The following is a 13,782-nucleotide window of genomic DNA, read 5'->3' on the forward strand; positions in this document are numbered from 1 at the left end:
TAGTATATTTTATTTAATATTTAAATGTTATTATGATTCAAATATTAATAATTTTAATTAATTTTAACATTTAAAATATTTTTTATAATATATAATATATAAGTAATTTTTTAAAGTTATGAATGACATTTTAATCTTTATAATTTTTTGAAATTATTCCTTAACTAAGGAATAACTAATATCATATGAGGTGTTGGTATTAGTTATTTCTTAATTTTAACTTATTTTGAAGAATAATCATTTTAGATGAATGGTTATTCCTTGAAACAGGAACCAAACAAAGGAACATATGTTCCTTAAGAATAGACCTCCGACCAAGCATGCTATTACTTTCTAAAGTAATTAACTAAATTCACAATTTAAAGCGATACTAATCTTTTTTTCATAAAATAGATATAAAATTTTATACAATATTTTAATTGAGAATAACATTTTCTCCCCCACACTACACTTTAACATATAGTATCACCCCTTTCTTTTTACATTATTAAACAACGGTCAGACCATAACTTAGGCACTAAGAGTACGTTTGGTTGATAAAATAATCAAAAATAAAATAAAATAATTATTATATAAAAATAAAATTAAGTAAAAATAAAATAAAATAATTATTATATAATTTAATATGACAAATTGAATAAAGTACCATCCCTTTCTTTTTACATTATTAAACAACGATCAGACCATAACTTAGGCACTAAGAGAAGGAAAAGAGGCTTTCAACAAACGTCAAGATTCGACTTATAATGATGCACTTTTCTTCTTTCAGAGTTTCGGTGCACCCAAAAGTATTAAAGTAACAATTACCAATGAGAGAGTTGGAAGCCTGAAGGTGTCCAATATTAATGTAAAAATAAGAAAAAAAAATTAACCACATTAATTATCACCATATATATGTCTTCTAGAACGTTCACTTTACAACGTTGAAAACACGTCAGAAGTAAACGCTAGGTCTTGCAATCACCCGTATATAAAAAATTAAAAAGAATATTTCATTCGCATGAGAATGACTTTGGATCTACTACATGGTGCTTTCTCATTTCCGTTTCAAAAAGGGATTTCCAATTTTAATGTAAAAATGGTAGTATATCCACAGTTAGCAGCCGCTTGATGCATCTGAATTTCATAACTGAAACAAAGTATAGTTTTGCTACTAGTTCCCATCTGCAGTATTTGATACCAAGTTCCAACATTTTCCTGGAATATTTGCACATCCAGAATGGCAGTGAGTGAAGAGTAAGCATCTTCTATGGTTTTATAATCTTTTGTGTCTTCTTGGTTCATTCCCCATATATACCTGCAAAAGAAAATTGAATATACAACCTTGCAGATATTAAATCACACATTTGGATAACTCTCTGTCGGCGCTAACTTCTGACATTGGGCATTTGCCCAATTTATGGTAAGTTAGGGTTGGCAAGACCCATAGATTCTGCAACTTCCCTAGCAGCTAAATTATCCGCTTGTTCCTACACACCACAATTAACACAATGATTAATGATTGGTCTAGAGTTGGAAATAAAATTTTTCACACAAATAGTAATTTTGCCTTTTTGCTAGTGGATTCCTACAATTAACTATTCATAAGGTAATTGCGCAAATGGTCAGATAACCTTACCTGAAGATGATGCAACAAGTACATCAAGAAGAGATGTACAAAGACCTGCATATTTGTCCCACACGGTTATTGTAGAATTTATATTCTTTCACATTATCCTTCTGTTAAGACATTTCTACAATGATGAGGTGAAACTAATCTTACAAGATAGAATAGCAAAATTATTCTAGCTGTTGGATATCGCCAAAGAAATCTTGTGGCCCTGACAGCCCCTGAATCCAGTAATTTTGCCGCCTTCTGTAACTGCACAAGGCAGTTGAAACACAAGAGTCAGAAAAAACATATGGGATGGTAAGGTGGTTTTGGGATATAAGAGTGGGAAGACCTGTATGCTTGCAGTGGCCATGTGACGGTGATGCAAGGGAAGAGGCCTGCAATTATTAACTTGATAAGGAAATTTGAAAAGATCGAAAGCTAACACACAAGTAAATTAAGAAGAGGCAAAATATTCCTGCAGAGGGCCTGCCGAATATAGTAAGTGCAGCTAAAGAAAATGTATTCATTCTTGCTTCACATTTATTTACTTCATAAAAGTAATAGGAAGAAAGGATAGGTTGAAGGAAAGCCAAAAAGAATAATTCAATCACAAATGTCAACACCTGAATATTGCATGAAGAGTGCTGTTGTAATTTGAAGGCATTACAACCCAAGAAGCAATGCGAGGACAATGACCAAGGTGTTAACAAAAAATGAACTCCTATAGTTAAAAAGTGGATGATTCAGCCCACTACAGACTCACAAAGAATTTCTTTTCTTTTCTTCTTCTTCTTCTTCTTTTCCTTTTTCTCCCTTCATACGAAAGGATGAGAATTCAGATGATCTAACTGATCATAACAGCTACATTATATTGCACCTTTCTCTCATTGCGCTCAAGGTTGCAACCCATGATGCTTTCCTTACAAAATATAAAATACTATGGGAATGTAAATATTTCAGGTTGCAAACCACAGCAATTAATTGCTGTATTTTACAGACAAGCTGCTAACATCCGCTAAATTATTTCATTCTTTTATCCGAAGGAGAGATGCATGTAAATAATCGTATCAGGTAATCTAATTGACCCACAACAACTGCACACTTACAACAGTTAATGGTCCTGCAGAACATTTAAATTATAATAGATTCATATTCAATCAAATACAATAGAATTTAACAAATCACATGTTTCTGAAGAGGAAAATCAAATCTCAAAAAGGAGAAGGTAACGTATATTCTTTCTAGCTAATAAAATGTACATATCTCAATATGCTTAATAAAATGCTGAAACTTGCACAGAAAGGGTTCAAGGTTTCTAATCTAATAATAATAAAAAAAAAGCTTTAACATACTCTAGTGCTTTGATTTCAGTGTCTTCTTCCCAGGAAGATGATGCCCGACGAGGAACCCTACTTCTTTCTACCTCAACCTGTTGAGTATAATGGTAGCATCACAGGCAAAACAAGGATATTTAATACCATTATTTATAACAACAAATAGTTGATAAGTCTTGCAGCACAGAAATCAATAAACCTGTGCTTCTTGAAGACGCTTTATTTCCTTCTCCAACTGGAACTCAGCCGCAGCTTTTTCACTAGCCATAGTTTCTAACTGTGTTTGCTTGTAGTACTGCATAATGGTGTACACACAAGAAGTCAGCACAAACAAATAGATGTTGCAAGAATAAGTAAAAAATAAAACTTAGTTTGTATTACCAATAGGTCAGTTAGTTCACGGTAGCGTTTCTCTAGCTCCATATGCTCCTGATAGAAGGCAACAGTATCATTCAAAACATAGGACAGAATGCACCATGAAGAAATACAGTATATAGATGCATAAACAAAACAACTGAACTGAATTCCATCATTCATTTTAGACAGGAGCAAGAAAATTTAAGACATTAGATATCAACAATAGCAACTCTGCGATACAGCTTCTACTTAGGGAATTTTCTCCTTAGTTGTCTGCATATTTTGATTAAAAAAATTATCTGGGGTGTCTTAGTACAGCCTCAGGCATATGTCACGCTATAAATGTTCTCTACTACTAAAATTTTTCCGGAACCTTGGTCCTAAGGACTCAAATAAACTTCACGTGCATGACAACTTTAAGAGAAGACCAAACAAATTCAAGTTACAAACACAGCAAGGACAGATTGTTCCGCAATGATCTGGCATGCACAGTAAGATCTGACAACTTTGAGAAGTCAGTTGAACCCAAACATACAAGAGAATTAAGACCATGTACAGCTGATATGCAGCTAGATAAAGCAGACAAGCAATAAAATTTAAGGCTTTACTAAGTTCAGCAGTCACTGTAATAAACACTGGCAGCTTATATGGCAACAATACTATCGATGAAGCTATAATCTCTTCATTTCTGATTAGTCCCATTTTGATTAAGATGTGTGAATGTATGTGTTTGAGTAAAGAAAGAAAAAAAGATGAACATATTTGAACAGTTACCTGGCGTGAATAATGCTCAGCATCCCTCTTCATGGCAGCCATTTCAACCCTCATTTTCTGCACTTCAACCTGCAGCCAGACAAATTGGTCACAGAAAACAAATCCATATCAGCCAGTAAAAGTAATCAGAATAATCTTCTATAATTCTACGATAAGAACAATTACAACTGTATTAAGAACAGAAAAACACTCGATACTTGCCTCCAATGAAGAGAGCTTGCTCTCGGCATCTCTTTGACCTTGGCGTGCACGCTCCACTTCCTCCTGCCAAGCCTGCATCTAATATCATCTTCTTTAAGTCCTTGCATGTCGTAATTACTACAGTTTCTGCTACAGCTAAAGGCTACAGATTATGCCTGCAACTAGAAATGCTTTTTAAACAGTTGAACTTCAGAATGTTCTTAATGATGTAGAAACCCACATCCAGTAGATTACATGATTGAGATCAAATTAGTAGGATGCCTTTTATTGCTAGAGTCTGGCTGCAAGGAAATGGTCCAAAAATGTCATTTACAAAATAGATTTCAAATAGTTACCACCTCATCACATTTACCTGAATCATTTGATTTGCTTCGTCTGGAGACTTCTTCTGTCCACGACGTGCACGAGCTTCCATATCTTGCAGTTCTTGGTTTAGAGTTGCACATTCAACCTGATACCATATCAGGTTAGTTTTAAGAGGCTTTACAATTCATATCTAGCTCAGTCAAAAGACAAACTTTCGCATAAACGAATGGTTATCAATTTGTTTATATACCTCGAGAAGTGCCACCTTCTGCTCAAGCTCTGCAGCTTTTGTTGTCCTCTCATCTGCAACCCTCTGGACAAAGAAACAACAGCAATTTACAATGCTTGATGAAATATACATAGCGGTCAAATGACAACATACACCTTACTTTGCTGAACAAGGAAGAAATACGAGCTTTGCCAAAAAAATTTAGTGATATTTTGAAATCCCAAACTGTAGATAACATACAAACTACAGGACAGACAGTTGATTTTTGAATCTAAAAGTAAATCAAACTAAGGAAGATATGGCTTCATAATGGTGAAACTTGTGGCACTAAACTCATCATTTAGAGCAATTCAAAACAAGTTTAGCAACTACGAACAATATGTGATAAATTTTTATAGCTTCAGTACAACAGTTGGCAGAAAACTACTAGATTAGTAAATATGAAACTGAAAAAGAGAAGTCAAAGTGCCTTTGAGATTACTGTATCCTGATAACCAAATTCATTTGGATTGCCTTTTTTTTGCCACTTCAGCATTCCATGTTTTCTCAAATAAAGAGTAGTGGTAAATAAGATTGTGCAGGTATACCAGGCTTACACATCATACTGTAACACCAGAATCCCAAGAATTCAGAACACAAACATCCAATATACCATTCCAATCACATGCTTCCGTTGTCAAAAAAAGAAGTGCCAAACAAAAAAAAATTATTATAAAAATGTAATATGTTAGCCAATGATAGTTTTATTATATAATCATATTTAGCATCCAAAAAATTGACATAACTTCACCAAACAGATATTAATGCAAAATTTCCACCATATCAAGGCAATAACTGAACCAACTGATATCTACTTAGAAAAGCATCAGCAAAAGGCTTATATTATATTCAACTCAAAATTGTATTGAATATGCAATTCTTCATTACTCAATTATCAAGCAAAACAAGAATATTATGCATGCCACTTAGGAGCTGATTTTTGTCATGAAATCAGAAACAAAGAATCCTTACATTACCTGGATCCTAGCAAGAGCTGTGGATGCCTCAACAGCTCGATGCTCCAATTCCACTTCCCTTTCCATGGCAGCCTTTTCCATAAAAAAATAGAGATTATTAGAGTGCAAGATAACAACAACAGATTAATAAATAAAATAAATGTTCCAAGTATAGACCATTTTAGTAGCATTATGGGCTGCACGTTCTTCTTCTGCTCTCCTTTCTGCGGAAGCCAGCTCCTCACGTAGGGCCTAAGAAGAAGCATAGAAATAATTTAACAAGGTCATAATGAAACAATAATTTATGTGTTTGTATGTGTGTGTGTTGAGTAAATACACATGCATGTGCAAGGATATGATAACAATCTAATTTAAAATCGTAAAAGAAAGAAAGGATCAATTAGTTTACCTGCATCATCCTTGTCTCTGTTAATTCCCTGTTTCTCATAATAGACTCCATATTTGCCTGATGGTATGCAATCAAAAGTTTTAACAAACATCAGATAATCAAAAGATGCAAGTCAAGAACTCATATTGATTATCCGTAGAAGAGAGGGAAAATGTCTAAATGTAGAGGTAAAAATAAAGGAGTATATAGTAACTAAAAAGAGTGAAACAAAAGCAGACATGCATATTACAATTTGCTTAGGTTTGTTGCAGCAATGAGCAGACATGCATGATAAAACCTAAAAAGCTTATAGTAAACTCATGAATGAGCTGAGTTTTGTTATAACAGACATAAAATAAGCTCTTTAAGTATTCTATCATGACAAAAGCATGAATAACAGAAGTAAGTGGCAGGATCTATATCTTTTTATTTAGCTTATAAAGCTCTTAATTGTCAGATCTACAGAATCTGTTGTAATAGGAATTATCACTTTTAAAATAAACCACATAAATCCACCCACCAAATCAAACAATTTATAGCCACAATGTATATTGCATGCTTGACAATTGTTGCAGTGATTATTTCAGTTGGTAATAAGGTCTTCTAGAACATAATTTCAAATTAGAAATTAAAAATATTACTTTAGATGAAGTACTAAGTAGAGACCACATTTATGTAAGATATAGCATTTTGGGAAAAGAGGGGCTAGATAATCAACAATAACTGAATATAGTTCTAGAGTCAAACCTGCACTGATGCCAGATTTCCTTCTGATAAAGCAGCTTGTTTCTTAAGTGCATCCAGTGAATTGGCAAGTGCCTCAATCTCAGAGTTCTTTGCCGCCAAAGCCTCAAGCATATTTGACTCTACCCTTGTTACTTCACTCTTAGATACAGATAAATCTTGCTGTAGTTGTTTTATACGAGCCTCATAAGATTTACTCAGCTCTCTCTGTCAAGGGAGCAATTTAGTATTAAAAAAGTACTTCAACAGCATTCATGACAAGCATAACTATAACTTGAAAATTGATCCAAAAGGAGAAAAGGGAAAGAATGATTTACCTCAGCAATTAGAAGCTCCTCAAGCTGTGCGTTCTCAGATTTATATTCTTGAAGACGGGATGAAAGTCCAGCACAAACCTGGGAATCAGTGTAGAACAATTTGGTATAAATACCAATATACAAATTTAGGAAACAAAGAGAAAGAAAGGGGAAAAAATGCAGAAGTCTAATCTGTGAGCGATTACTTAGAAGGAGGTATAAAAACACTCCCGATCTTTCGCAAGTTCAGCTGATTCAATTTAAAACTTACTCTTTTTATGAAAACAATTTTTTTGAACAAGATTATTCTTCCAAGCATTTGACAGAATTATTCTCAAGTTTCTGCCTAATTGCTGGATGAACACATTTATGATTCAGATCAATTATGTACTAAATGCACTAAAAGCATAAAAAATAAATAACAGCAAAATAGATGCTTACATAACCCATTAACAGACTTCAAAAAAAAGAAACAAATATTGACAGTTTCAACGCAAGAGTGCAGCTTGTTCTGATTAATAACAAAATTATATAGAGGACACTCCATTATATGCCATCCCACTCACGTATCCCTTATGGTCGGTTACTGAACTCTTCTTCTTTAAGAGCAGTACATAAGAATGATGCTCACTTCTTCATATACAATTTAGTCTCAATATTCTTCTGAAAAAGAAACACCAATAAATTCAGAGAGCTTACCCGAGCTAGTCTTGCCTCTTTTGATTGACCAGTGGGATTTGTAGTTTTAAGCAGTCCTTGAGCCTAGAAAAAAACTAAAGGACTAGTGAATAAAGCATTTAGATGGAAGACACAGGAGAAGATTCAAGGAATCAACTATAATTTCAGCTTGTGTATATTTGTCACCTCATCAAGTTGGTCCTGGACTTTCATTGCAGGAGTATCAGCTTTTTGCTCTTGTGGCTTCATTTGATTCACAGGAGTTTCAACTTTAACATCATCTTCTTTTACTTGAGCTTCAGTGTTAACAGGAGAATCAGAAACTACAGGTTGTGACCTCTCTTGGTCAGTCTTCATAGGAACATCTGCACTTTCAAAATCAATGTTTTGGCCACCATTGGCTAAATAATCTTCACTAACAACCTCCATTTCTTTGGCAGCTAAAGGTGAAGAAGGTTGCTCTGCATGAACATCAGAAGCATTCTCATTGAGAAGCTCGCCATTTGAAGTTGACAATGAAGCTTCTGCATTGCTAACAATTGCAGAGATTTCTTCCTGATCAGCATCACGTATAACCACATTGGTTTCCAATGGTTCAGAAGGAATTCTAGCGGTATCTTTCTCACTGCTGCTGTACTGCTCACTACTTGTCTGGACCAAAGACTTAGCAATAGGGTTTCCCTCATTGTCAGAAGAAAAAGTACCCTTATCTTTATCAGGTGTTATGCCTGATTGTAATACTTTTGAACTTGTTTGTTCACGTACAGTATCACTAGGTTTCGGAGATTTAGTTGCAGAAAGTCTTTTTTGAGCCTGCAAACAAGTAAAATCATAAAATGAAATTTATTTTTATAAAATATTACTTAAAATGAATATACTTAAAACTAATCTGAGGTTGTATGCTTGTAATACCTTTGTCCTTGACTTTGTCTCTTTTGCTGAAGAACCTAGCACATTAGAAGCTTTTACAATTAGAAGCTTTTACAATTAGAAGGGGGGGATAAAAATGTGTCTATGAGACTGAGATAGGGTGAGAAAGAGAGAGAGAAGCAGATATTGCAAGTCAAAGAGCAAAATAGAAGATAGCTCGGTGTTATTACAATAAGCCTCTTAGACAAGAATAAAAGACTTCAATAAGATTTTATTTTTCACCTCAGAATTCAAGCTGATGTTATAATTTTCTGGTTTTTTATATTTTTATTCAACAAATTACCAGATTCTGATTACCATGAAGCTTGACATATCCAATTTTCACCTCTTCAGGGAAGAAAATTCAAGTTAGATTTCTCTTCTTCTCAACCATGCATCAAGTTCCAAATAAAATTTCACTTTAATTTCCAGCAGAAATGGAAAAGGAGCGCATCAAAAATCCTGCATATTGTTATTAAGTTCAGCCAAACTTTAATATTCAAGGCAATTTTTGTATTGGTGCAATCAAGGCAATTTTTTTATTGGTGCCAATAGATAATAAATGACTAGTAAAAATTACTAACCTAAGGTTCACGTAAGGATGGTCCTAAAAAGAATATCTATTTATATTGATTTTATCTGACTAAGCAAATGACCCAATATGAGATGGCCAGTCTAATTGCTACTGAGGCATAATCTCATAATAAACCAACAGACTTTTATAACTTAAGTCTTGCTATTAGACTAACTCTCTGTTGATATAACCATGAATAGGAAATTGAAGCACATAGACACCAAACTACGTCTTTAACATTGATTTACAAATGAAAATAATCCCTAGATTTTGAAGTATCCTCACCTTGTGACTGAGAATCAGATTGCTCCTCTGACAGTTCACTAACAACCAGCTTTGCTCTTCGATCTACAACTTCAAATAAATCTGGCCCAAAATACTTCCTTCAATTATTATCAAATCACAGAAAAGGAAATGTGAATGCTAATTTTACTGATGGATAGCAAGCATTGCCTGGAGGAATAGGAAAATATTGAAAAATAAAGAGTAAGAGCGTGTGATAAGTCTTTAGAGACTTTTTGCAGAAGTGCTAAATGTTCAGACCACATCAATATTACCCCTTGCATACCTTTATATTGACCTTTTATACAGAATATTTAAATACAAAAAGGAACAAAAACATTGCAGCAAAATTTGTATGAAAAATCAACATCCAACAGACAAAATAGATGAAGAAGATTTATGAACCTGTTGCCAACCAACAAATGCAGGGACTTTCTGATACAAACTCCCTAAAGCAGGCCTCAAGATTCAAATAAAAACCAATAGTTTTAGTTTGAAATTTTTATTTGTCCATGAAAAGAAAAATTTTGGGACTTCCAAGTAACATTGATATTCTCTAACATGGATGAAAACTAACTTCCCCTACAACAGATTTAGAACTACTGGAACAGCATCAAAACCAACCCCCTAATACAGAGTCCTAGCATTCACAATATTAAAGCTATCTATTAGATATTGCACTACTTAATACTAGACAACTAATCAAGATTTCTCATCTAAATTTCTCAACACTATACAATGGCCATAATAGACCAGCAAATAAACTGCAGATGGTACTTGGACTCAGAATTCCATCACAAGTAACACTCAAAAAAGAACCAATAACAACAAGAATTACAATATCCATCCCACAATGTCAATTCCATCCAGCTGTCATTTTGCCATCAAATGTTTGTTTACACCAACCCAACAACATCAATTGAACTGTTGCTTACTGCAAATAGACTCCTGGAATTGGCATTACCAAGAATAGCCAATAATTAAGAAAACTAGGATCCAGATTGCACACTCCAAAATCTAACAAAAGCAAATTCCCTTCCAGACAGGCAACTAGTAATTCTAAATTTTCTCAAAGGAGTAAACATGCCATAGTCCCTCATAACATTTCTAAAGTAAGCTTAACTGGGGTTCAGTATTTACTTCAAATTGTGTCAAATACGATATCAGATAACTCCAATGCAAAAAAAAAAAAAAATCTATCTTATAATTTTAAGGGGGGGAAGGGGGAACTAAAATCTCCTTGCCTTTTAGATTATATCAAGCTAATCACCAGCAATTTACAAGTAATTCCAAAAGCAGACAAATAAAAATTAAACTAAGCGACCTAATCCATTCAAATCTCACGTTTATTCCTACTCCATTATGATTTAATAATTCAAAGCTTTAGATCAAGCATTCAAAATTCAATTAAGAACTTCAAGGTCGAAAAATAAAAAACAAAAAAACTTAGGTTGCAATAAATTGAAAGAGAAGAGCCACACCTTCGGCTGCTTTAAGCCACGAAGCCATTGGTTATGCCTTATGAATCTGGAAGAAAATCGTGCCCTAGAGATGGATCCACGGAGCTTCCATGCACCGGCGAGTGAGATTATCAGACGGCGTCAGTGAAATTCAGCGTAGCTATAATGAAATGGTAACGAGCTAGATCTCTGCTATGATCAAGAGCGCGATGGTCTCTTATCAAAATGAAAATATTATTGGAAATTCTGGAATAGCGTTTGAGCTTTTTTATAATATTAACCTTTTTTTAATTTTAAGATGTGCTAAAGATGCCGTTTCTGCAGTTTTTTCGTTACAGGAAGCCTATTATTATTCCAAAATTAAAAATAAAAATGTCGTTGAAGACACAGTGGTTAGTTACGGAGTACACTGCAAGTAAACTTGATTAATGATAATTGGATTTTGTATTATAATTTTTAAAATAAAATGATTAATTGATGATGATCACGTGGCATCAAGAGCATGATATTAAAGATACTTCGCGCATCTGGACCGTCCAGTACTGATCCTCCGCTCCACCGCCATACTCCCGGTTCTTATCATCTACAAGTAAGTTTATCGAAGCATTTTTGTTTTTTATTTTTTAACCATTTCACATTCACAATCATTTTCTTGTTACTTTTACTGCCTGATGATTTATGTTTTCGAAAGTAAAAATAAATAACACACTTAGATGTACAAACAAATTACAAATAAATTATATAATTTTTAAATAATAAAATTATTAATTCTACTGTTTTATTAAGTCACTGTATTATAATTGATTTTATAATTAATTATTTGTTTCATTTTTAATTAATTATAGAATTTTTTTTTTACCTTCTATCTTTATGTTATTTTTAAGGGGAACAAATAATAAGCAAATAGTATAAACAAATGTCAAAATCTGAATTTAGTTTTTCTATTATCTCAAACTCAATTATGTGGTTTAGTCTTTTTATTCGAATATTTTAATGAGTTTATTTTTAATATTTTTATTAAAAATCAATTTAAATATAATTGATAACATTATTAAGATTTTACAATTAATTTAAACCACCTAACTTTTTTGTTTGACTTGAATTTTTTTATCATGTAACCCACATTTATAAAAAAATATATATATTTTTTTAAAATTTTAAAAAATATATTATTTATTATCCAATTGAAATAAATATGATGTTTTTTAGGCTCAAAAGCACTAAGTAATCAAAAATTTAATCTACCTTAACATATCAAGTTATCATCAAAACACTACATTAAACAAAATTTTAACATTGTTATTAATTGTTTGTAAATCATCTTTTAATAAAAATTCAGAGATTAAATTAAAAATAGAATTATTAAAACTGTCAAATTAAGATAATAAAAAGATTAAATTCAAGCTTTGACCAATAAGCAAAAAGAGTAACATGTATCATTGATCATCTATCAATCTTAATTCTATGTTCTAACTTCAAATAACAGGTCAAAAAGTTTATTTTAGTATTTTTCATATACTTATTTTTCTTATATGAATACTTGTGAAATTTGTTGGACAACAATGGTAGTCATTTTAATTTCCCTATTGTAGTGTTTTTTTTTTTTCTTTTTGGAAAAACTTAGGCTCATCAAATGCTTATTAGATAGATTAAGATGAAATTCTAGTCATCAGGCTACTTAAGATCAAATGCTTCCATTTTATGTATAGAAAGAGTGCTTCGAAGGTGGTACATCGTCCTTATGTGAGTGAGCAAGCTTAAGGTTTGGCGCCATAGTTTTCAAAAGGACAGGCTTCAGCCCATCTAGAATGTTGTTCTCTAATTTTGTTGTCTTCTTAGAGACCCATTTACTAAGGCCCTTGATTTGAAGCTCCAAATTCATTATTTTTTAAAATTTAAATAATGGATACGGTCAAAATTTATTAATTAATTTGATACGATAAATCAAATTTACCATCTATTTTTGAATAAATGTAATTTTATTATTTCATTTTTTAATTTGGTTTATCAAAAATTAAACATATTTTGCTGAATATTCTTTTGTATCATTACCTAATATTTAAATAATAAAAATAGATGTACTGGTTCCCAGTATATTTCTTTTTGTTTTTTCCTTTGGGTAATTCTTAGCTGTGATTGACACTAGGTTGAATCTGGTTGAGTTGAATGCAACATATACTAGTTATTTATTTATTTATCTCGAAAGAAGATAATTTTTCACGGAAGACAATTTTTTGATGATCACTCGACATCCTAGTCTGAACTCTGAAACCATACTTTACAAGGAATTTAGGGAGGGTGTTGACAAAAACTAAGGTAATAAACAGTACATTCATCCAATCCAACCTCGGTCTGTCTGGTGTCTGGACAGGGTTGGGATGGATCTTTGCTTGTTGGACTAGACCTTACACATTGCCCAGTCCTATGTTACTGTCTTAATTACTTAAGACTTAGTTTGGTTGGTGTTTTTACATTTAATTTTTTTTATTTTTTTTATAAAAAGTGAATTAAAAAAAGAAAACAAAATACATAAATAAATCCTCAAATTATATTAAAAAATTAATTTAATACTTATCCTTTTATTACCTTCAAATAAACTCTTAAATTTTTATTTTAAATTAAATAGCTCGTCACATTAACTGTTGACTGAAGTTAGTTTAT

At 32.4% G+C, this 13,782-nt stretch overlaps 1 protein-coding gene across 2 annotated transcripts; it reads right to left on the minus strand.

The window, feature by feature from the left end:
- Window positions 816–11,491, minus strand: LOC18588524 (golgin candidate 1). 2 transcript variants are annotated; one of them, XM_007012990.2, is made up of 21 exons: window positions 11,143–11,491; window positions 9,665–9,745; window positions 8,809–8,843; window positions 8,083–8,709; window positions 7,918–7,980; window positions 7,240–7,317; window positions 6,926–7,129; window positions 6,200–6,256; window positions 5,968–6,042; window positions 5,812–5,883; window positions 4,817–4,879; window positions 4,613–4,711; window positions 4,261–4,332; window positions 4,060–4,128; window positions 3,310–3,357; window positions 3,128–3,223; window positions 2,947–3,023; window positions 1,944–1,989; window positions 1,763–1,861; window positions 1,619–1,663; window positions 816–1,469 (listed from the first exon to the last, which is right to left on the minus strand). In XM_007012990.2, exons 1-21 carry the CDS (start codon window positions 11,168–11,170, stop codon window positions 1,398–1,400), a joined length of 2,106 nt encoding a protein of 701 aa, XP_007013052.2. In that variant the 5' UTR covers window positions 11,171–11,491; the 3' UTR covers window positions 816–1,397. The 2 variants fall into 2 exon arrangements, with proteins under 2 accessions (XP_007013052.2, XP_007013051.2); XM_007012989.2 differs by having other exon boundaries at window positions 4,261–4,338.

This window comes from Theobroma cacao, chromosome 9, assembly GCF_000208745.1.
Source record: "Theobroma cacao cultivar B97-61/B2 chromosome 9, Criollo_cocoa_genome_V2, whole genome shotgun sequence".
NCBI lineage: Eukaryota > Viridiplantae > Streptophyta > Magnoliopsida > Malvales > Malvaceae > Theobroma > Theobroma cacao.